At 36.1% G+C, this 24,450-nt stretch overlaps 1 protein-coding gene and 1 long non-coding RNA gene across 4 annotated transcripts in view; one reads left to right on the forward strand and one right to left on the reverse strand.

Moving 5' to 3' along the window:
* Positions 1 to 24,450, reverse strand: part of HDAC9 (histone deacetylase 9) — a 644,065-nt gene that overhangs the window by 4,120 nt on the left and 615,495 nt on the right. The window contains exon 26 of one of the 2 annotated variants that reach the window (XM_032483885.1): positions 17,179 to 17,356. In XM_032483885.1, the coding sequence (XP_032339776.1) occupies positions 17,179 to 17,356 (178 nt within the window). The remainder of the gene's footprint in view (positions 1 to 17,178; positions 17,357 to 24,450) is intronic. The other variant, XM_006190149.3, reaches the window with a different exon arrangement.
* On the forward strand, positions 174 to 21,004 carry LOC116664937. Of its 2 annotated transcripts, XR_004321489.1 has the most exons (4): positions 174 to 672; positions 7,576 to 7,708; positions 18,004 to 18,183; positions 20,315 to 21,004. It is a non-coding gene; the product is annotated as an uncharacterized LOC116664937 (long non-coding RNA). The 2 variants fall into 2 exon arrangements; XR_004321488.1 differs by lacking the exon at positions 18,004 to 18,183.

Here is a 24,450-nt window from a genome sequence, read left to right on the forward strand (position 1 = left end):
GCCTGCCGGAGGCATTTCAAATCAAATTCTGAATTTGATTAGCAAATCGCTGCTGCAGACCCAAGATTTTTACAAGAAATGCACTATATGGTAGTATGTAAATAGTTTTTATTCGGCATCATCTGTGGGGTGTTCTGCTTGGGCAAAACCAAAACTAATTGCTTGAAAAATTATACTGGAGATTTAGCCTTAATTTAGTAACACTCTGAGGTGTTTTAAGGCAAACTTTTAGAATGATTTTTAATTTAGTCAAAAGGACAAATTGTAGTAGGAATCCAAACACATGAAGTAGCTGGATTGTCGAGGGAAGAAGACTGGGATTTGAAATGCGGGGAGACTGGAGTACGAGTCCGAGCTCTGCAATTTGCTAATGTCGCAACTGCTAATGTCGCAACTATACTTTTGTGAAGCTGGGGTTTCAGGTTAAAAACCGTGAGAAAAAGGATGTTCCTTACAGAACTAGTGAAGGTTAAAAAAAAAAGAAAAGAAAGAAGGTAAAATTGACTTCTAAACAACACACATTGTGAGACATTAGTTATTTAATACTTTGGATTCGTCATCTAACATACGCACAAATTGTGTCGAATGCTACACAGATACAGAGTTGTGCCTGTGCTACCATAAGGAATCACAATATTTGGATGATCGTTCTCTCTGGGTGTCGAATAATAGGTAGGTGGTTTTAATTTTCTTTTTCATATTGTTTATTTACTTGCCAGTATTCTATAATGAATTACTTTTATATTAGAACAAATTTCTATGTTTAGAACATTGTTGTTTATGAAGACAAATGAACAATTTAGCCATGTTATTTCATAGTTCTATAAGGAAAAAACCCCGATATTTCTATATATCTATAAATAAAGTAGTTGCCATTTTAATTTAGCATTTTATAATAAATTTAAAACACTGGAGGAAAGATTTTTAACCATAGAATAGTAATAAAAAAGATTTTTATGCATCTCTAAGGAATGGGAAATAGTAGATATTCATTATTTAATGTTAATAAAAAGTGAGAGTTCCAAATGAACTCATATGGAAATACTACAAAAGTAAAAAATCCTTAGGAACTTATGCCTGTCCAAGAGTATACTGGATAAGGAGGTGGTGAGAAAGTGGTTAGAGTTGCTATTATAAGATAAAAGCTATTTAAATGAGTCGTATTCTATTAAAATCTTTCCAAACTAAAATTATCAGCATTTCCAAAAGATTTTAAATTAAGGAAAATATTTAAGTAAACTAAACTAATTTATAAATAAATATGCAAACTTATTTACATTTTAGAATACATGGATTACACGGGTATAGAATCCTCAAACTAGATAACTCCAAAGAGACTGAATTTTCCTATTTTTTCCCAGCTTTATCAAGATATAATTGACAGAATATTGTGTAAGTTTGACATACAGTGTGATGATTTGATACATTATATATATTGTGAAATGATTATCACAGTAAATTCTTCACCTCCCATAATTACCATTTTGTTATGGTAACATTTAAACCTTACTCTCATAGCAAATTTCTAGTATACAATAAAAGTTGTTAACTACAGTCACCATGCTGCATATTAACAGAACTTATTCATCTTTTAACTGGAAGCTTGTATCCTTTGACCAACATTGTTCCTTCTCCTCTGCCTCCGAGCCCCTGGTACCTACTGTTTCTGTGAGTTCAACATTATTTTTTTCCAGTTTTATTGATAAGTAATTGATATACCTCACTGTATAAGTTTAAAATGTACAGCATGATAGCCTGATTTACATATATTGTGAAATGGTTACCACAGTAGGCTTACATCCATCATCTCATATAGATACAGAGTTCAGTGTTTTTAGATTTCATGTATAAGTGAGATCATACAATATTTGTCTTTCTCTGTCAGTCTTACAGCATAATGCCTTAAAGGTGCACCCATGTTGAACCTTCTTTTTTGTGACTAAATAATATTCTATTGTATGTGTATACCACATTTTCTTTATCTATTCATCCATCACTGGACACTTAGGTTGTTTCCTTGTCTTGGCTATTGTAAATAATGCTGCAGTGACCATGAGAGTGGAGATGATCTCTTCAAGATAGTGATTTTGTTTCCTTTGGATATATACCAGAAGTGGGATTACTGGACCACATGGTATTCTACTTTTAATTTCTTAAGGAACCTCCATAGTATTTTCCATAGCAGCTGCACCAATTTACATTCCCATCAACAGTGCACAAGAGTTCTCTTTCTCCACATCCTCACTAATTTGTTATCTTTTGTCTTTTTTATGCTAGCCATTTTAACAGATATAAAGTGATACCTCAATGTGGTTTTGCTCTGCATTTCCCTGATGATTAGCGACGTTAAGCATCTTCCTATGCACCTGCTGGCAGTTTGTATATCTTCTTTAGAAATATCTATTCTGGTCCTTTTCCTGTTTTTTAACCCAGTTATTTAATTTATTTACTTATGTATTGCTACTGAATTGTATGAGCTCCCTATACATTTTAGAGATTAACCCCTTATCATAAATATGCTTTCAAATAGTCTCTCCTATTTCATAGGCTTCCTTTTCATTTCGTTCATTCTTTGGCTTTGCAGAAGTTTTTAGTTTGGTGTCATTTTACCTGTTTATTTTTGCTTTTGTTGCTTTTTCTTTTGTTTTTGTATCCAAAAAACTCATTTTAGAGACCAAAGTTGAGATTTTTTTCCCGATGTTTTCTTCTAAGAGTTTTATAGTTTCAGGTCTTACATTTAAGTTCTTAATCCATTTCCAGTTAATTTTTGTGAATATAAGATAGGTCCAATTTCCTTCTTCTGCATGTGAATGAAAAGTCTAGTGTTCCCAACACAATTTATCAGAGATTATTGTTTTCCCATTGAGTATTATTGACTCCCTTGTCAAAAAATAGTTGACAATACATATAAAGGTATATTTCTGGGTTCTCAATTCTGTTCCATTGGTCTAGGTGTCTGATTTTCTGCCAGTGCCATATTCTTTTGATTGCTATACTTTTGTAATATAGTTTGAACTCAGGACGTGGGAAGCTCCAGCTTTGTTCTTTCTCAAGATTGCTATGGCTATTCAGGGTCTTTTGTAGTCTGATTGAATTTTAGGATTTTTTTCCTATTTCTCTGAAAAAATAACATTGGAATTTTGACAAGAATTGCACTGAATCTATTAACGACTTCAAATAGTTTGGATGTTTTAGCAATATTAACTCTTCTGATGCATGAACATGGAATATCTTTACATTTATTTGTGTCTTCAATTCCCTTCATCAGATTTTAATGTTTTTGGTGTATAGATCTTATTTTGTATCCTGAAACTTTATTGAATTAATTTATTAGTATTAACTTTATATTTGTTTGTTTTGAGGGGAGTAATTAAGTTTATTTATTTATTTTTAGTGGAGGTACCAGGGATTGAACTCATGAACTTGTACATGCTAGGCATGCACTTTACCACTGAGCTATACCGTCCCCCTCAGTATTAACTTTTTTTTTTTTTTAGTGGAGTCTTTAGGATTTTTTAATATCCAAGATCATTTCATCAGCAAACAGATAAACCTTTGTCTTATTTCTTTTCTTAGAGGGCAGACTTTCAACTTTTTACTATTAAGTGTAATGTTAGCTATGGGTTTTGTTTTGTCATATATGGCCTCTATTTTATTGAAGTATTTTCCTTCTATACATAATCTGGTTAAGAGTTTTAATTATGAAAGAATGCTGAATTTTGTCGACTGCTTCTTATGTATCTTTTCAGAGGATAATACGATTTTTACCTTTCACTCCATGAATGTGGTATATCACATTCTTGCAGTTACTTGCATACATTGAACCATCTCTGCGTCCCAGGGATAAACCCCACATGATCATGGTGTATGATCTTTTTAATGTGCTGTTGAAATTAGTTTGCAAGAATTTTGCTGAGGATTGTTGTATCTGTGTTCAGCAGGGTTACTGACCTATAGTTTTCTTTTCTGGTAGTATCCTTATCTAGCTTTGGCATCAGAGTAATGGCTTCATAAAATGAGTTTAGGAGCCATAGATTTCCTAAATCAGATTCAGATGCAAATGATCAAAAGGGGAGATTGTCACCTACCCCAAGGCCACAGGCAGATTACTAGAATTCTGGGTCCCAAGCTAAGTCTGGGAGGCAGCTTTGACAGGTAATGCCTGACAGACACCATTTTCTGGGCTGGCCCTGCTCCCTTCTCAGGTTCTGGGTAGGAGGGAAGAGCAGGCTTTCAATTTTTTGGATGAGTTTGAGAACTGGTGTTAATGTTCTATAAATGTTTGTTAGAATGCACCAGTGAAACCATCTGGGACTGGGCTTTTCTTTTTTCAGAGGTTTTGGATTACTGATCTAATCTCTTACTTGTTATTGGTCTGTTCAGATTTTCTATTTTTTTCATGAATCAGTCTTGGTAGGTTGTATGCTTCTAGGAACTTATCATCTATTTCTTGTAGGTTGTCCACTTTGTTGACATATAATTGTTTATAGTAGTCTCTTATGATGCTCTGTATTTGTGTGTAATCACTTGTAATGTCTCCTCTTTCATCTATAATTTTTTTGAGTCCTTTTTTTCTTGGTAAGTCTGTTTAAAGGTTTGTCAACTTAAAAAATCTTTTCAAAAAACCATGCCTTAGTTTTGTTGATCTTTTGTTTTTCTATTCTCTTTTTTATTTATTTTTGCTGATTTTAAAGTAGTTTTTCTTTTGTTAACTTTGGGGTTAGTTTGTTGTTCTTTTTCTAGTTCGTTAAGTTGTAAGTTAGGTTGTTTGAGTTTTTTTTTTTTTTTTTAATGTAAGCATTTATTACTGTAAGTTTGCTCTTAGCTCTGCTTTTGCTGTGTCCCATAAGTTATGTTTCCATTTTTGTTTGTTTCAAAATAATTTGATTTTCTTTGATCCACTAGTTGTACAGGAGTGTGTTGTTTAACTTCCACATATTTGTGAATTTTCCAGTTTTCCTCCTGTTATTGATTTCTAGTTTCATACCATGTGGTCATAAAAAGTACTTAGCAAATTTAAAATGATTGAAATCATAGTAAGACTTGTTTTGTGACCTATCATATGACCTATCCTGGAGAATGTTCCGTGTGTACTTGAGAAGAAAATGTATTTTCTTGCTGTTGGATGGAATGTTCTATATGTCTGTTAGGTCCGTTTGGCATAAACTACAGATCCGGTCCAGTGTTCCCTTATTGATTTTCTGTCTGGATCATCTACCCATTGTAGAAAGTGTAGTATCTATTATTATTATATTATTGTCTATACTATTCCCTTCAAATCTATTAGTATTTGCTTAATGTATTTAGGTGCTCTGATGTTAGGTACATATATATTTAAAATTATTGTATCCTCTTGATGAATTGATGACTATAATAATGACCTTCTTTATCTCCTGTTACGCTTCTAGACTTAGTCTATTTTTTTCTGATATAAGTATAGCTACCAATGCTCTATTTTGGTTTCCATTTGCACAGAATACCTTTTTTATCTCTTCATGTTGAGCCTATGTGTGCCCTTAAAACTAAACTGAATCTTTTGTAAGCAGCATATAATTGGGCTTAGGGTTTTTGTTTTTAATCCATTCAGGCACTCTGCCTTTTGATTGGTGAATCGAATCCATTTACCTTTAGAATAATTATTAATACTTAATGACTTAATATTTATTGCCATCTTATTCATTGTTTTCTGGCTGTTTTGTATTTCTTTTATTCCTCTCAATGTTTTCCTTTTGAATTGATGATTTTCCATAGTTGGTATACTTTAATTCCCCTTTCTTTATCTTGTGTGAATGTACTATTAAGTTTTGCTTTGTGGTTACTCTGAGGCTTACTTGAACACCTATAACATTGTTATATAGGTATACACAGTCTAATTTTAACCTGATAACAACTGAACTTTGATTGCATATAAAACTCTACCCTTTTACTCCTCTTCTCTGTATTTTATGTTCTTGATATTACAATTTACATCTTTTTATATTGTGTATCCATGAACAAATTATTGTAGCTATAGATATTTTTTAATACTATTGTCCTTTAACCTTTAACCAAGAGTTAAATGTTTAACATATTCTGGTTGGCAGGTTTTTTTTTTTTTTTTCCTTTCAGCATTTTGAATATATCATCCCACTGTCTCTTGGCTTGCAAGGTATCTGCCGAGAAATCCACTGATAAGCTTATGAGGGTTCACTTGTATGAGAGAAAACTTTCGTTGCTTTTAAAATTGTCTGTTTGACTTCTGACAGTTTTATCATGAGTCCTGGAGATAATTTTGGCATGAAATTTTGGGCTGACCTATTAGCTTCATAAACTTGGATGTCCAGATCCTTCCTCAGGTTTGGGACGTTCTCAGCCATTATTACTTTAAGCCTTCTTTCCCTTTTTCCTCTCTTCTCCTCCTGGGACTCTAATAATTCATAGGTTGTTTGTTGTCTTATTGGTGTCCCATAAGTCCCACAGGCTTTCTACATCCCCTCTTTATCCTTTTTTCTTTTTGCTCCACTGACTAGATAATTTAAATGATGTGTTTTCAAGTTCATTGATTCATTCTTCTGCTTGCTCCAGTTTGATGTTTAACTCTATTGAATTCTTAGTTACTGTATTCTACAGCTCCTAACTTTCTTTCGGTACTTGTTTATGTTTTCTATCTCTTTCTTGAACTCATCATTTTATTTTGATATTGTTTTCCTGATTTTTGTTAAATTGTTTATCTGTTCCCCTGTAACTCTCAGCATTTTTAGAACAATTATTTATAATTCTTTTTCAGGCAGTTCATATATCTCCATTTCTCTGGGGTCAATCACTGGGAATTTACTGTGTTCCTTTGGTGGTATCAGGTTTCCCTGACTCTGTGCTCCCTGTGGCTCTGGGTCTGGGGCAGAGGGGCATGATGTCTTGTTGGCTCAGGCCTCTCAGGTCCACAGCATTGATAACTGTGGTCCTTGGTGAGTACTCTGGGGGGATGGGGTGTCTAGAGTGACTTTAAGGGTTTTGGGGGTCAAATCTTCTTCAGGTACAACAGCTAGGGAACAGGGCAGGCCACTGTAGTGGGTGGAGCCAGAGGTTCACAAACACATATAGTGGCAAGGGCTGGGGCCAACCACAGGTGCAGTATCAGCTGTAGGGGCACTGGCTCTTGGCACGCACTCCTGTGATTGCAGGGTCTGTACATGGCCTTATGGCATTGGCGGCTAAAGTTCGGACTCAGACTGGCAGAATGCAACCACATAGCTGGAGCAGCTAAATGACACTGAGGCCAGCATTGTAGGCCAGTGATAGAAGTCAGGGCCAGATGTGGAACCCAGAGGATTTGGCCTTGGCTCTAGAGGTGCATTCCCATGGCTAAAGCATCTCACCACAGGTGTGACCGTGACAGTACTGTAGAGGTTGTGATATGAGTAGACCCAGGGGTGTGCAAGAAGAGGTAGCTGAAGTTGAGGTTCAGGCCAGGAACAGGTTATATGGCTGAATCCCGGCCCTCAGGCACTTTTGGGGGGCCTTGGCTTTCAATATGGACTTTCACGATTGCAGGGTCTTGCCAAGAAATAATTACCAAATGTCTATTATGCACCCCAGCTCTGTTCTAGGTACCAGAAGTATAGAGGAGACATAAGAAAGTATAACCAAAGGACTTGATCCAATTTTTGGACTGATGGTCAGTGAACATCCTCCAAGAAGAAGAAATGATATTTGATCTGAGATCTAAAAGGTAAGTGGAAGAGAACTGGGAGGCCAGTGTAGGGTCAGTGAGAGGAGGAAGACAAGCTAAATATTCCAAACAGAAAGAGGGTATGTGCTAAGAAGGCCTGATGTGGACATGAATATGCCTCTGGAGAAAACTTGAAAGCACAATGGGGTATCATTACATACTCACTAGAAAGGCTCAAATTAAAAGACCAGTTATAAAAAGTATAGGTGAGGATATCAAGCAATCAGGACTATCATTCATTGATGGTGGGAATGAAAAGTAGCATAGCCATTTTAGAAACCAGTTTGGAAAGTAAAACAGTGTCCCTATAACTCAGTAGTTCCACTCCTAGGTATATACTGAAGAAAACTGGATGCTTGTCTTCACAAAGTAAAATCTTGTATGAAAATTTAATAGAGACTTAGGTTCCTCAAAAAATTAAAAATATAATTACCATGTGATCCAGAAATTACATTCCTGGGTATATATCCAAAAGAATTAAAAATAGAATCCTGAGGAGATAACCGAACACTTACATTCATTGAAGAATTATTCACAATAACCAAGAGGTAAAGGTAACCTCAGTGAATGGATAAATAAAATGTAATATATACACACAATGAAATATTAGCCATATGAAAAAAAGATATTTTGCCATATGCTACAATATGGATGAAATTTGAGGATATTATACTAAGTGAGTTAAGGCAATCACAAAAAGGCAAATACTGCATGATTTCACTTGCATGAGGTATCTACTATAAAGTAGTCACATTCTTAGAAAGTAGAATGGTGGTTGCCAGGAGCTGTGAGGAGGGGGAAAAGTAAGTTGTTTAATAGGTATGGAGTTTCACTGTTTCAAGATGAAAAAGTTCTAGGCTTATATTGAACAATGGGCATAGAGTTAACACTAACTATTGTACACTTAAAGATGGTTCAGTTGGATGAAATATCTTTTTCCATCCTCTCACTTTCAATCTATGTGTGTCCTTCTTCCTGAAGTGGGTCTCTTGTATGCAGCATATTGTAGGTTCTTGTTTTATTATCCAGTCAAATGATCTTAAGATTTATATGGAATCATGAAAGACCCAGACTTGCCAAAGCAATATTGAAGAAAAAACAAAGCTGGAGGAACAACCCTCCCAGGCTTCAGACAATACTATACACCTACAGTAATCAAAACAGACATATGGATCAATGGAACAGGCCTCTGGTCATTTAATCTTCAACAAAGGAGGCAAGAATATACAATGGAGAAAAGACAGCCTCTTCAGTAAGTAGTGTTGGGAAAACTGGATAGCAGCATGTAAATCAGTGAAGTTAGAACATTCCCTCACCCCATACACAAGAATAAATTCAAAATGATGTAAACATAAGACACCACAAACCTCGTAGAAGAAAAGAGGCAAAACATTCCCTGACATAAATCTTAGCAATGTTCTCCTAGGGCAGTCTACCCAGGCAATGGAAATAAGAGCAAAAATAAGCAAATGGGACCTCATTAAACTCATAAGCTTTTGCACAGCAAAGGAAACCATAAGCAAAACAAAAGACAACCTACAGGAATGGGAGAAAATATTTGCAAATGATGAGACTGACCAAGGTTTAGTTTCCAGAATATATAAACAAACAGCTCATAAAACTTAACAAAAAACAAACCCCCCAATCCAAAAATGAGTAGAGGACCTAAACATACAATTCTCCAATGAAGACATACAAATGGCCAAGAGGCATATGAAAAAATGCTCAATATCGCTAATTATCAGAGAAATGCAAATGAAAACTACAATGAGGTATCACCTCACACCAGTCAGAATGGCCATCATTCAAAAGTCCACGAATGATAAATGATGGAGAGTGTGGAGAAAAGGGAACCCTCCTACACTGCTGGTGGGAATGTAGTTTGGTGCAGCCATTACAGAAAGCAGTATGGAGATTCCTCAAAAAAACTAAAAATATACTTACCATATGATCCAGCAATCTCACTTCTGGGTATATATCCAGAAGTAGCTAATTAAAAAAGATACATGCACCCCAATGTTCACAGCAGCACTATTTACAATAGCTAAGACATGGAAGCAGCCTAAATGTCCATCGACAGGTGTCTGGATAAAGAAGTTGTGGTATACACATATACAGTGGAATACTACAAAGCCATAAAAAAGAATAAAATAGTGCCATTTGCAGCTACATGGATGGACTTGGATATCATCATTCTAACTGAAGTAAGCCAGAAAGAGAAATACCATATGTTATCACTCATATGTGGAATCTTTAAAAAAAAAAAAAAAAAAGGATACTATGAACTCATATACAAAACAGACTTGCAGACTTAGTAAACAATCTTATGGTTACTAGGGAAAGGGGGTGGGAAGGGATAGATTTGGGAGTTTGAGATTTACAAATTTTAGCCACTATATATAAAAATAGATTTAAAAGAGAAAGTTTCTTCTGTATAGCACAGGGAACTATGTTCAATATCTTGTAATAACCTTTAATGAAAAAATATGAAAATGAATATATATATATATATACACACACACACATATGACTGGGACATTGTGCTGTGCACCAGAAATTGACACACTGTGACTGTACTTCAGTTCAAAAAAAAAATGGTTCATGTGGTAATTGTTCTGTTTTTTTCTATAATAAAAAATTCTTTCCTAGCAGTTTTATTCATAATAGCCCCACATGGCAGAGGATCTGAATAGACATTTTTCCAAAGAAGACATACAGATGCCCAACAGGTACATGAAAAGATGTTCAACATCACTAATCACCAAACACTTGTTCAAGTGGCTACTATCAAAACCACAAGAACAAGTGACATGCTGAGTAGAAAAGGGAACATTTGTGCACTATTGGTCAGAATGTAAGTTGGTGCAGCCACTATGGAAAACAGTATGAAGTTTCCTAAAAAATTAAAAACAGACTTACCATATGATCCAGCAAATTTGGCTTCTGGGTATTTATCCAAAGGAAATGGAAATAACTAATTCAGAAAGATACATGCATCCCCATGTTCACTGAAGAATTATTTATAATAACCAAGACATGCAAGCAACTTGTGTCCATCAGTGGATGAATGGATAAAGGAAACATGGTACAAGGGAATATTACTCATCCATAAAAAAGAAAGAAACCTTGTTATTTACAACAACATGGATGGAACTTGAGGCATTATGTTATGTTGAATATGTCTGACAGAAAGACAAATACTGTATGATGTCACTTATATGTGGAATCACAAATAAACCCTGACTTACAGATACAGAGAACAGACTGGTGGTTGCCAGAGGTAGAAGGGTGGGTGAAATGGGTGAAGGTGGTCAAAAGATACAAACTTGAGTTGTAAGATAGATAAATAAATCCTGGGAAATTATAATGTACAGCATGGTGACTACAGTTAATAATACTGTATTGTATATTTAAAGTTGCTGCAAGAGTAAATCTTAAAAGTCCTCAAGAAAAAATTATAACTCTGATAATGGATGTTAACTAAACTTACTGTGGCAATCATATTACAGAATATACAAATATTAAATCATGTTGTATACCTGAAAGACATGTAATGTTACTTATATCTCAATAAAAATCATAAAAAAAAATAGCCCCAAATGATAAGCCCAATAGCCTTATACATTGGGAATAATGCACAGTAATAAAAATGAACAAACTACTGACTGGATGGATCTCAAAAACGTTAAGCTTAGAAAAGTAAAAGGAGCCAGATAGAAAGCATTATTGTCTAGTAGGATCCCCTTTAAATGAAACTCAAATTCTGGCAAAACTAATGTCTTTCTTAGTGTTAAAACTAAGAAAGAGAAAAAGGTTACCTGTGGAAGGAATGGCACTAAGAAGAGGCGCAAATAAACTTCCTGGGTGATGAAAATGTTCTCGATTATGTTCTGGTTGGTGTTTCTATGAGCGTGGAATAGGTGAAAAAGCTACTGTCTCTATCTTGGAAGCCTTTGCTCCTATTTACTAGGCGAAACCCTCCACTCTTCTACCCCGGCTCTGTGGCCCTGGTTCTGTGATCTGTTCCCCAGGCTTTGGTCTACGTTAGATCTTCTTTTATTCTGCAGCTCAGTCTATCCAATGACCCATCACTTATCGTAGTTGGTTGTTCATGTCTGATCCTGTGATAGGAAGAATAATAGCCCCCAAAGCTGTCCCTGTCCCAATCCCTGGAAGCTGTGACTGTCACACTGCATAACAAAACTGACTGTAAATTTGATTAAGAAAGAGAAATTTAAGAAATTTAAGAAAGAGAAATTATCCTGGTGGATCTAGCCTAATCATATGAGTCCTTACAAGCAGGGAAACTTTCCTGGCTTTTCAGTCAGTCTTCCCAGCTTTTTTTCTTCAGTCAGAGAGAGATGCAATGACTGAAGAAAGGGAGAGAGCTGTAAAGCTGCTGGCTTTGCAGATCGTGGAAAGCAGTCATGAGCCAAGGAATGCAGGCAGCCTCGAGAAACTGGGAAAGGCAAAGAAACAGTTTCTCCCCTAGAGCCTCCAGGAAGGAACAAGGTCTTGCCAGCTTCTTGATTTTAGCCTAGAGACCTGTCAGCCTTTTCTGACCTTTCTGTCATCTTGAGCCACTAAGTTTGTAGTAATTTTTTAAGATAGCAATAGAAAACGAATAAAGTCTCCAAGTATGTGAACATTTTGAAGACTCCAAGGAAGCTATGACCCTGACTCCCAACACTTGCTGTTTATGTGCCACAATCAGAAGATTTTAAGGAATAAATGAACCAGATGTTCTCCCTCCTCATTCTGCAGGTCGCAGGATTACCTTGTAATCTGTTACTATCACTCCCACATCCCCTCCACCTCGCCCAGGACAATTCCTTTTTCTAGTCGGACAGACACTTGGCTTCCCCTTCCCTCCTTTATTATGTTCCCTCAATCAGCCTATCTTTATAATATGAGCACTATGGAGTCTGGTTAGCCAGCATATCTGGAAGTGGACACTCTCAACTAGCACTATGAAATAAAAACATAAAATACACATTTGGAAAGCTCATTTAAAAAGATAAAGACACCAATTCCCTCAGAAAACATAAATAGAGACAAAGAGCTCAGGTATCTTTATAAATTACTATGCTACCATATTAACAATGTTTTGTCTCCTGTCTTTGGACTCATTCATTCAATAAATATTTGTTTACTATCTATAATGTATTGGGAATCGTTAAAGTTCTTTTAAGCCAGCTAACCACAGATGACTTAATTGAACAATTATTGCTTAGTGACTATTTGTCAGTCTCTTGTTTTTACTGACTGCAAGATTGATTTAAGCTACAAACAGTTAAACATGTAGATGCCCAGGTACAGCTTCTATATTCTAATACTATAGATCACTGGATGATGAACAATGTATTAAGGGAGGGAAAAAATAAGAGCAATTGAGGAACCAGGAAAATGACAGAAAAAAATAAAAACCAACCTTTGATTTCTATGTGTCAAGTGTTGTGTTCTTAAGATGTATTGTTTCATTTCATCCCCAAAACCCTATGAAATTTTCCCTTCATTTTAAAGACAAGGAAAAATTAAGCCTAGAGAAATAAGCAACTTGGTCCTGATCAGCAATTATTACGCTGGAGATGGGATCTGAATGAGGCAGGCTGATTCTAGAGTCACACTCGACTCTTCCTCTGTAGTGGGAAGAAGACAGGAGGGAAGGAGAGGAGATGACTGAGATGACAGGAAGCTCAGGTTCTCAGGCCTCTCATTTTACTTGAGGTTCTATTCCACCATGTGTCTTTTTCTCAAATTAAACACTTGTTTATAAACAATTTAGAATGGAACCTTGAAATACATCAGGCACTAAATTTAATCTCTAACATACTAAGTCAGAGTTCACATGCACCCCAAGATCACACGTTAGGCACTGAACACAGAGGTAAAATGACAGTCCCAGGAAGAGGAGGAAAAGAAGATAAGAAGGGATGTACGTACTGTCCTTCCTTTTACTGGGAACTTCCAAATCTCAGCCCACTTTTCAACTAAGGCACTGTTGCCATTGGATGAAAATTAAAAATAAAATTTACACTAGAACGTTTGCCTGGTTAGATAAACAAGTGTTCAAAATAATAGTATCAGAGAGAAAAATTGGAAACCTGAATAATTCATACCACATTTAGCTTCCAGAAGCCTTGGAGATACAACCCTAAAGCACAGAAAACAAAGTTGTGTTTCTAAGCCTGTTAGAGATGAATGTATATTCAACAGCAGTCTGTATAAATCTTCAGATACAGGAAAACGGGATTATTGCTGTCCTTGGCACTACTGATAGGCTGTTCAAAGCTAAGGCACGTGACACTTGAGGTTTTTCAGCTTATTGTTATACTTTTTTTTCCTTTAACATTCATGAATAAAATAGTTAAAAAATAAAATAGCCAGATTCAGAATCTTACTTTTCTAATGCTTCTCTATTATATAATGACTTGAAACCATCTCATTCCTGAGACACTGACTAAAGTTGAAGATGAAATGAAACAACCATATCCTATTGTATTAAGAAAATCTCATATGATTCATACTATAGTCTATATACTGACATTTGAAAACCTTTCAGTTTTTGTTTTGATATAAAAAATGAGAGAGAGAAATTCTAGAGTGTAAACATGTTCCCAGTAACTTAAGAATTGATCATTCTGAAGTCTTGATTGCCAAAGAGAACTTTCTCTTGATTTTCAGCAGAGCCTGAACTAGTATCCAAGAATAAACCTCAATACTGAACTGACCTTTTCAAAGTAGAAGCATTTGAAACAGATATCCGACCAATGCAAACTAGAATCTTTTAAAGGTGCAGTCTTCTGACAAATAAGAAGAAAACTAAGATCATCCTTCTTTCTTCTAAATGATATGCTATATGTGACAAGTCCTATCCACTTAATAGTCTTTGAATATATACCTTGGCCCCAGTTTTTTTTTTTTTCAGTCTTTTGTTTTGTTTTCTGCTGACCCACCAATCATTTCTTTCCTGCTCAATTTCTTTGCTACCTGAAAACTATGTTTTGAAAATTATATTTCAGTCATCTCCAAAATGAATCCCTAGACTTTTTCTAATAATTTCTTCTTCATGGTCCATCAATGAGTTATAAAAATGAAATGACTATTTGCACTGTGTTGTCATCTCCCCCACCCCCCCAAGAAATGAACAAAAAATACTTACAATGGTTCTTAGCCAGGAGCATTTTATCCCTTATTCACTAGTGTGGTAAATGAGTCAGATATGAGTTGGCCAGGAAAAGAGCTGCTTTACCCAAAATCTTAGTACAAAATGAGTCATCTCACTCCAAACACCAATATATTCTCCAAAATAACTGGCAAGAATTTCCTATAAAAAGAATCTTGCCTTCACCCTTTTCCATCCATTTAGCTCTCTGATTTTTCTAATTTTTCCATTTCCTGTGTACTTATAATATTGCATTCATAACAAAGGCCCAAGAACATTTCTACCTCTTTACCTCATTCTGAAAGTCATCTTTCCTATACTTAGTAGGGGGGCCATTCTGATAGCATTCCCCTGGAAAGAATAAATGCTCTGTGGCTTTCAAGGGCGCTCCCAGTCTGACTCTCTGTGATGAAACCCATGCATGGTTCAACAGAAATGCGAAAGCCAGTTCTAGAAGAATTTTTCTTTTCCTCTGCTGAAAAAGTGAGTTCAAAACCACAGAAGATATTTCAAGCAAAACCATTTTTCTTCCCACAAGAGGAATTAATGAGAATAGATACAATCTGTCTAAAACTGATAAACATGAATCCAGGCCACACACTTCAATTCTGCTTCTCTGTACATCAGAACATTCCCATTCTTCCTCTCCCATCAGATGACGCCGAAAAATCACTGTGAACTGAAGCCAGGAGGCAAGCACACTATTTACCTGAGAATAAACAAGCATGCTTGTAGAGCCAAATCCCGCCAAAGTGCTGAGATTTTTCTATTCCATGGGGCTCATAATGTGACTTATTATTCTTAATTATTCTAAGTTCTGCAATTCAACGGGCAAAATTACTTACAAATCATTTCACTCAGGTTGGAATTTAGCTTCATGTCTATATTAAATGAATTCTAAAGAAGAGCTATGCTCCCTTCATATCCAGCACTAACAGATGTTAGTTTCCTTAGTTTTACAGCCCTCCAATGACAGACAACTAACTGTATTTGGCTTTGGGAGTAACTGCAACACCTCTGGATTATGAACTTGGTGTTTGGTTCTTAGCTGGAAACGGCAGGGGGTTAGTTCACATTATCAAAGATGTATAAAAAGTTTCCCCTTATGCTCCAGATGCCCAATATGAAGATGCCTTTTAATATAATATTGTACAACTTTTTTTTTTCTTTACTGGTAATCTTCTCTTCAAGTGGTTATGGTAAGAAAAAACAATTGTATAAAAATGAAATCTCTTATTCAATGTATCTCCAGCTCTTGACCAAAGCAAGATGTTAAATCCATTAAGCTCTGAATATCTAGTAAAAGCAAGAAGGCTAAAGCTGTTCAAATTTGTGCATTCTTGGGAAAATTGCCAACCTATACACTAGTAAGCAGGATCTGTGTAATTAATGGTGATGTTATTGACAGAGGGAATCCAGTTTCATTCTTAGAAGCAATTTAAAAGTGCAAGTTGGCAGAGCTTTGGTAAAGCCTCACCTATTCTTTTTCTCCCCCCCCCCCCTATTCATTTTTAAATTGAGGAAATGTGACTTTGAAGTCATCCATAGAGCACCAATGTTAATGTATGCACATTTGTGGTGATTTTGGTCACAGTAAACTTAAAAGAAATCCTGAATGTAGTATTGTCTATTGAACAGCAAAATGCACAAACCAACAAGCACTTCTTAAAAGGAGAAGCATCAAACCCGGTCTTAGGTTATCTTTTTCTGCCCTGAAAGCTATTCATATGAAGACTAATTAAAATCAACTCCTTCTTATCATTAAGTAAAATAAAACCAGACTGAGTCCACATTCCTTTGCACACACTCCTGTCTCCTTGAGAGGCAACCTCCATCTTTACCCAGTGGTTGTATCTCACGGACAGTCATAGAAGAAGCCTGTATGTATTTAGGTTATCCAGCTGACTAGCCATACCTCCAGCTTCTGCTCTCCTTTCCCCTCTTTGTTATATCAGTGATTTCAGAATGATGAGAGAAAGAAAAACAGCTGGAAAAATAGAGATAACTAAGGAAAGAAGTTAAGCCCACAAGAAGCTTTTTCCATAATGATCCACACTAAGTTATCCAACAAAGAGTGATTTTTCTCACCATCTATCTCATCCTTCTATTTCCCTGTGAACTGCAACCACATGCTCTAGCTCTGTGCTTCCCTTAAAAGAATGAAACAAATGAATTCTTGACAGCCGACAGCATGTGCTGTGGCACCTGTGGCTCTGGAGAAGACAGGTGGAAGTCGAGGAGACAGGTGAAGGACAGCCTGGAGAGAAGCTGACGGATGCTAATGATGAGCCTGGATGTGACTGACCTTAATGATTCCCCCGTGTTGGATTCATACCTGCCGTCTTCTCTAGCAAAGGGCTGTTCCACATCCACTGTCAGGGAGGCCAGGGCAGAAACGGTCTCTGTCTCCTCTTGCAACTGAGCCCCGGCCAGAGCACAGCCTCTTGGCACAGCCACCGTCCTCATCGACTTCCAGTACTTGCCTAGAAAAAACACATGTATCATACTAATAGGAATTTCAGTTAGAACAGTATTAATCAGAAGACTTGCATAGGTCCAACACAGAGTACTTAAAATTCACAATGTTATACACAGTTGTAATTTAATTTCTTAACTGTTACGATTAAGAGTTTTCCTCAGTCTAGAATGCCAAGTTGTGAAGTGCTCACATTCCCAAGCCCGAGTCTCTCCCTTGCTCAGAGGTAATAAAGTGAGGAATAATCCACGGTCTAACGAACTCACTGTCAGACTGACAGTTGTCTCTGCAGCTAAGCAGGCCGACTCCGGGCACGTGCCCTGCGGGTACCTCTCAGGAGACTGGGAGGTAGAAGTTTCATGGAGAAACTGAATGAAATAGTAACATTAAAAATTGCTACTTGAGCCATTAACTTAAAAAACAAAACAAAACAAAACTGAGGTTGGAATATTAGAGGAAAAGAAAAGCCCAGAAATGCCAGCATGAATCGAATGGCAACTTTGCCAGAACAATCAGGTTTGTTAGTCCTGGATGTCCTTTCTTTCTCAGCCCCAGGGTGTGTACTAGAACAATAACTGATTTAAAACTTTAATATATGTATTGGCTGATGTTGGAACCCTTCCATATGTTATACGGATGTTTCTTTTTTTTGAGGCAGGGAAGGAGAATGAGAGGAAAATAGGAGGTCATTTCATGAGAATATGCCTGTGGGATAAACATGAAAGAGCAGAGTCAACAGTCTTCCTACAGCCCCTAAGCTGTTTTTTTGTCAAGTATTCAACAGCCTCAAATCAAAGCAGGAGCATCTCTCTAGCTGCTGACAAGACTCACCAGGTTAGAAGTATCTCGGCAGCCTGACCAATTAAGTGCGAAGTTAGCATGCAAAGTTAGCTTACTTACAAAAATAAATAATAAATAAATAAAAATTCTGCTGGAGTGGAAAAGGCAAATGGGTGACTACCGGACTGAGAGTAACTGGGTGCTAGACCCAGCTCTGCAACTAACCATCCTGTCATGCTGGCAAGGCTCTTTGGTACTTTATTTATGCTTCTCAAAACAGCTGGGATGCCCTCCGATCCCTTCCAGTTCTAACATTTTATGATTGGCCTTTCCTTATCTCACTGTTTCAGAAAGGAATAAAAGTCTTGTCATGTTAGGGGAGGAGACTCAGTCTCCCCTCCACTCGCCATGTCAGTAGAACCTTCTGACACAGCTGTGCACTGCTTCTACTTTACATATTGAGATCACCTAGTCTGACCAAAGTCAGAATCATAAAGCTTTGAAGTTGGACCACATGATAGCAATTCTAACTGAATGAACCCACAAAGTAACATTTTTCGAAAGCCACGGCTGTGCCAGATGTTGAGGACACAAAGATGCTTCCCTGACACCAAGAAATTTATGGTCTAGTTGAGAAAGACTTTTTAGTTAACAAGCAATGACAATTCTGTGTGGAAAAGGCCCACCCACATGCTCCTGAAGAGGAACTAAGTAGAACATAACTTTTGATGCCAGGAAGGCGAGAGAAGAATTGCCAGAAAAAATAACACTTGACTGAGTATTTGAAAGACCATCAGAAGTTAGGCTGAAACAGAGGGAGATGGCGGTGGTGAGGTATCCCTGGAAGAGGAAATTGTGCATACAAATGTGCAGAGACTCAAGTCTCTGTTGTTTACTGGGGTACAGAGTCCACTGCCAGGCACAACTAGAATGTAGGCAAAGCCTGGAGTGTAATGAATGAGATTACTATGGTAGGCATGGGCTAATTAACACACAATCTTGAATAACATGGCAATGATCTTGGCCTTCAACCTGTGGGATGATAAGGGGCCATTTTAAGAAGAGACAGAGAATCAGGTTTAAGTTTTTCAAAGATCCCTCTGGAGAGATCAATCATGGATGATGGATTGGAAGGTGATGAGAGTGGTGGGAGGAAAACCAGTTTTACATCTTGGCCAAAGTCCAGGCAGGAAATGATGATGTCTGAGCTAAAAGGAAGTGACAACAAAAATGAAGAGATGGACTACAGAGAGGCTTAGGAGGTGAGCAATGGAAATCTATCTTGGCTTTTTCTTTAGTAGCCCCCTACCTCTCTCAACTTTGAAAGATGACCCTAAATTGACAGTTCCATTCCAAGACCCTAATTTCTCTAGATCAGAACGTCATTATAATCTTACCCAAGTTGGAAATGTTATATTTCATCTATAAATGCATTCAGTTGTAATGAGTTTCATAAAATATTATTATTAATCATTATTTTACCACATGATGTTCACAAAACTGGCAATTCTGGATGTCATCATTTCCTTTCTAAGGTGACTCATATGGGGTCTCTGACAAACAACAGGTGGTTTATGGGTTAAATTGTTATAAACTACAGGAAAAGGACACTAGCATTACTGAGTTCCCAAAATGTGCCAGCAACTGTGCTAGGTATTTTCACATTTATCATTTATAATTTTATTTAATCCTCATGATAATTATGTAGGCAATGTTAGGTAATTTTTTCTATGGTCACATGGTAACAAGTAGAGGAGCTAAAGCCTCACCCAGGACTGTCTGACTCCAGAATGTCTCCTTCTCTGAAATCTGGTGTCCTCCTCTATGTGGTCCTCCTCTAATATACTCCTACTACACCCAAAAATACGAAAATAGACTAAATATGTGGAAATCTCAACTTAAAAGAATTATGCACATTGCAAAAGAATATATATATATATATATATACACACACGCATGCGCGCGCGCGCACACACACACACACACACACACACACACACACATTCACTTTACTGAAGAAATTAACTTTACCAAAGGAACAAGTTACTCTTGTTCCTTAGATATGTGACTCAGTTGCTTCACCTTTTATTGATTTTATGGCATCGGGTGATTGTACTTGCTAAGACAACCATGTTGAGACTAGTTCTTCCTACTCTTCACTGCTCATTACCTTCATTTCTCACAGTCTACTGCAAGCACCTGAATATCAGGTGCGTCCCTGATGAAGCTACCACAAAACTGGAGACAACTGCTCACTGGAGATTAAGAATAAGGAATCCATAAGATGGAGCCCTGAGGTCAAAGTCAAGATTTATAGATTGGAAACCTCACAGCCAATCCCAGAGAAGAAATTTGGATCACTCTGGGGCACAATGTCCACATTTATAAAATGATAGCGGTGGGACTGATGATAATGAAAGGTCTCTTCCTACCTACTTCTCAGTGATTGTGATTCTTCTGATCTTATATTACATATCACTCTTGGATGTTAGAATAAATTTGTTATGGCAGAAAATTTTATTTTTCTTTGAGCCTACAAATCCTTGAAGAGGTCAGCAAACACTTGCTTTTAGATAATACGGCACAGCTAGAATAACCAAGGGCTTTAATTTTCAAGCACTGTAGTTTTTTCCTCAAGAAGAGAGCTCTTGGTCATAGACAAAACAAATCTCTTTACTCCCCAAACACAATCAGGACAGAAAGACAATCATTAATAACAATCTTTCAGGAAAATGACTAACAATGATTCTCCAAAGTTCAGCCCTTTTGTATGTTAGTGAGAAAGATTTAAATAGCTGAGCCCTTTTTAATAAAGTTTAATGTGTATAAAATATCCTGCTAAATTAAGATTAAATGTTAAAAAGCTTGGCTTTTATCCAAATGTATGAGGTTCCTTACTCAGAAATAACTCATAACGTTAAATTCAATATGGCCTCTGGTAAAGCCTATAAAAACAAGGGGAACATTCTACATTGATAATGCATTTATAGACCACTATCTCTGTAAAGGAGAATAATTAAAATGGAAGTCGGTATAGCAGGACTGTGCAATATACAGCCAATTCAAATCCCACAATTTATGGGTTATATTTTCACATGATGGGTAGGTTTTCTTTTCCCCCTACAGAAATACATGTGCAATAAAAATCGTATCTGTTGGCACGGGAATAATATCCCCATTAGCACATAAGAGAAATGAATCAAGGTTTACTGCAAGAGTTTTCAGGAGCTGCTATTTATAAAGTAAAATATTAGTAACCAGCCACCACTGTGTTGCTCTCCTAAGGCAATAAAACTGGCAAAAGAGGGGTTTTCTATTAAAACTGGACACATATACTCCCTCTTAGGTCATATCTTCTATCCTTATTCATTTTTCCCTCTCTGTAAATCTCACTTTTCGGCACTTTTTTGAGGGGGACTACTTGGCTTTCAGTATTTTCTTTCTTTCTTTCTTTTTTTTTGTCCTGTAAAGCAAAGAATGATTCTAAAATAAAGTTAAAAACTAGATAACAGAATGCAGACAGTCAAGAGTTAGAGGTGAGGAACATAGATGGAGTGTCACTGGGTCAGATAGGAGCCATGAGAAGGTATCTTGAAGGTACTGTGTAATCAGACTTCAGCATAAACCAGATTTTTCTTGGTAATGAGCAATTTGGAAAAAAATAGGTGTGTGTTGACAAATGAAAGTCTGTGTTAGAAATAACCCATCTACCAGGAGTTTTCCCAACCAAAGCCCTCTGACACTCTGAAAACCTCCTGACCCCAGAAACCGCCCCCTTCCATCACCATTGAGAGCCTGAGAGTCACTTCTCAGATCTGTTCTTCCCATTTGAATGATGTCCCCTTTTGTCATTACATACCATGTTCCCACAGGAAAAGAAGGTGCTACTGGCCTAAACCTCTTCCTATATCCTTTCAACTTTAGAGATAACACCTTGGACTTGAAAGGGGCCTAGGTTCATGGATTCTCCAGAGCAGAGAGCTTATTAACACTTCAAGAAATTATTTTCTGCATTCTCCTTGTCTATTCTCATTCAATTCTATCACCCATATTGCTAGAAGAGTGTCTTTCTAAAGCACAAGTCTAAGAATTTTGCTCCCCACTTTCAGAATAATGAAACCTCAGACAAGAGTAGACACTCCCACTGGCAGTCCAGGAGTTCCACAATGTGGTCTGTCTTTCAGGCTCATTAAGATACAATTTTTAGCTAAGTGGAGAACTTTTGGGGGATCCAAAGCAAAAATATAGACTTAGTATGTATGCAAAAATAAAGATGTACTAAATATTGGTGTATAAATAGAGTGACCAGGTGATTTTTTATCCACATTGGGGCAACTTTGAGGTTAAAATAGGACTAAAAATAAAAATTATATTTAAAGAAATATTCATATATTGGTCAAAAATTATTTTTATGGGGAGGGTACAGCTCAAGTAGTAGAGCACATGCTTAGCATGCATGGGGTCCTGGGTTCAATCCCCAGCACCTCCTCTAAAAATAAATAATAAAACCTAATTATCTCCCCCCTACCTCTCCCCAAAATTATTTTTATCAATGGGCCAATAAAATAGTACTATTCAGAAATTATTTTCAGAACTGAAATTCATTCTAAAAAAATAAAAATAGCATAATTCATGTATGCCAAAGCACAATAACCAAATTTTAAATTGATTATCTAAACATGAGAAAATAAGTAGAATTATGATTTTTGGTAAATGTTCATGAGTTTTGTGGTCATTTATCCCACTGTTAAAAGAGTATCACTGGTATTTTATGAAGAATGTATTCTTCATTTCAATGTGATCTCAATATTTTAGACTTTCTCACACTGTTGCCTGAAATCTTAAAAGCAGAATTTTAGATTTAATAAACTTTAAATTGTGGTATCTTTAGTTTGCTGCCAAATACTGTCTCTGTAAGTGTAGTGCTATCTGGTAAGCTCAGAGCAATAATCTGCTAAATATGGAATTATTTTACTTCCAATTTTTAAAATACTGAAATAAATATTTCATATCAAATATATTCATGACTATTGTCTTTTTTCTCCTTTCAGAGTACCTTTGGTAAATATTTTATATAAGCCATACTGAAAAAAATCTTCTCCATTTATAACTTCAAAATTTATTTACAAAATTTAGATGCTGCAAAACGATACGACTTCTCAATTTCATTACATTCTAGAATAGAATATAAATTTATCCAGCTAAGGAGTTTTACCAATGATTCTATCAATAAATACACATCTTTGAAAGCCTAATTATAGACTTTCAAAATCAAATCCTGTACATGGTTTGAACACCTAATCAATTTTTTTCTTTAATTCTCTTGCTTTTGTAAGGACAAATTTAAAAAAATTTTCTTGCAAGCACTGTTTCCTGTAATTGCGATTATTTAAAGTTCTAAAGGTTATATTTTTGTTTCATTTCATGACTATTCCTTATCAGCTTCACTGAGGTATAGTTTATAGTCAATAAAATTTACCAATTTTAAGGGCAGATCATAATGCATGCTGATAAATGTATGCAGTCATATAACCACTACAATAATATGTAGTATTAATGATAGTATATATTAATATATATCAGTATGTTACATACTAATATATTGGTATTATATTAATATATATTATATGTTACATATTAATAATTTTACACACACATACATAATATTTTCTTCAACCCCAAAAGTTCCTTTTGGCTCTCTGGAGTTCATTTCTTTTTCTTTGTTCTGTTTTTTGGAGGGGAGGTAATTAGGTTCATTTATTTATTTATTTATTTAAACAGAGGAAGTGGGGGTTGAACCCAGGACCCTGTGCATGTTAGGCACGCACTCTACCACTGAGCTATACCCTCCCTTTGGAGTTCATTTCTTACCCTCTTTCTTGGCCCCTTGACAATCACTGAAATTCTGCCACTGTAGTTTTGCCTTTTCTAGAATTTCTTAGGATGGAACCATATTTTATATAGTCTCTAATATCTGGCTGCTTTCACTTAATACTTTGGAGATTCAAAAGATCTTTTTATCTTATTATATCTTTGTTTCTTTGTATATAATATGATTTTTCTTTTCTCTGTGTTTCTTTTAAGAATTCATTAGGATGTTCCTAAGTGTGATTTTATTCATATTTATTCTGCTTGAGACTGATTAAATTTCTTGGATCTGTGGATTTGTAGTTTTCATCAAATCTACAAAACATTTTTCTATTATTTCTTCAAATCCTCCCTCCAGTGCTGCCTTCTCTGGGACTCCAATTTTAGGCATGTTAGACTTACTGATGTTGTCCAATATATTACTGATACATTTTTTTTCAGTCTTTTTCTCTC

The sequence above is a fragment of the Camelus ferus genome, chromosome 7 (assembly GCF_009834535.1).
Source record: "Camelus ferus isolate YT-003-E chromosome 7, BCGSAC_Cfer_1.0, whole genome shotgun sequence".
Taxonomy (NCBI): domain Eukaryota; kingdom Metazoa; phylum Chordata; class Mammalia; order Artiodactyla; family Camelidae; genus Camelus; species Camelus ferus.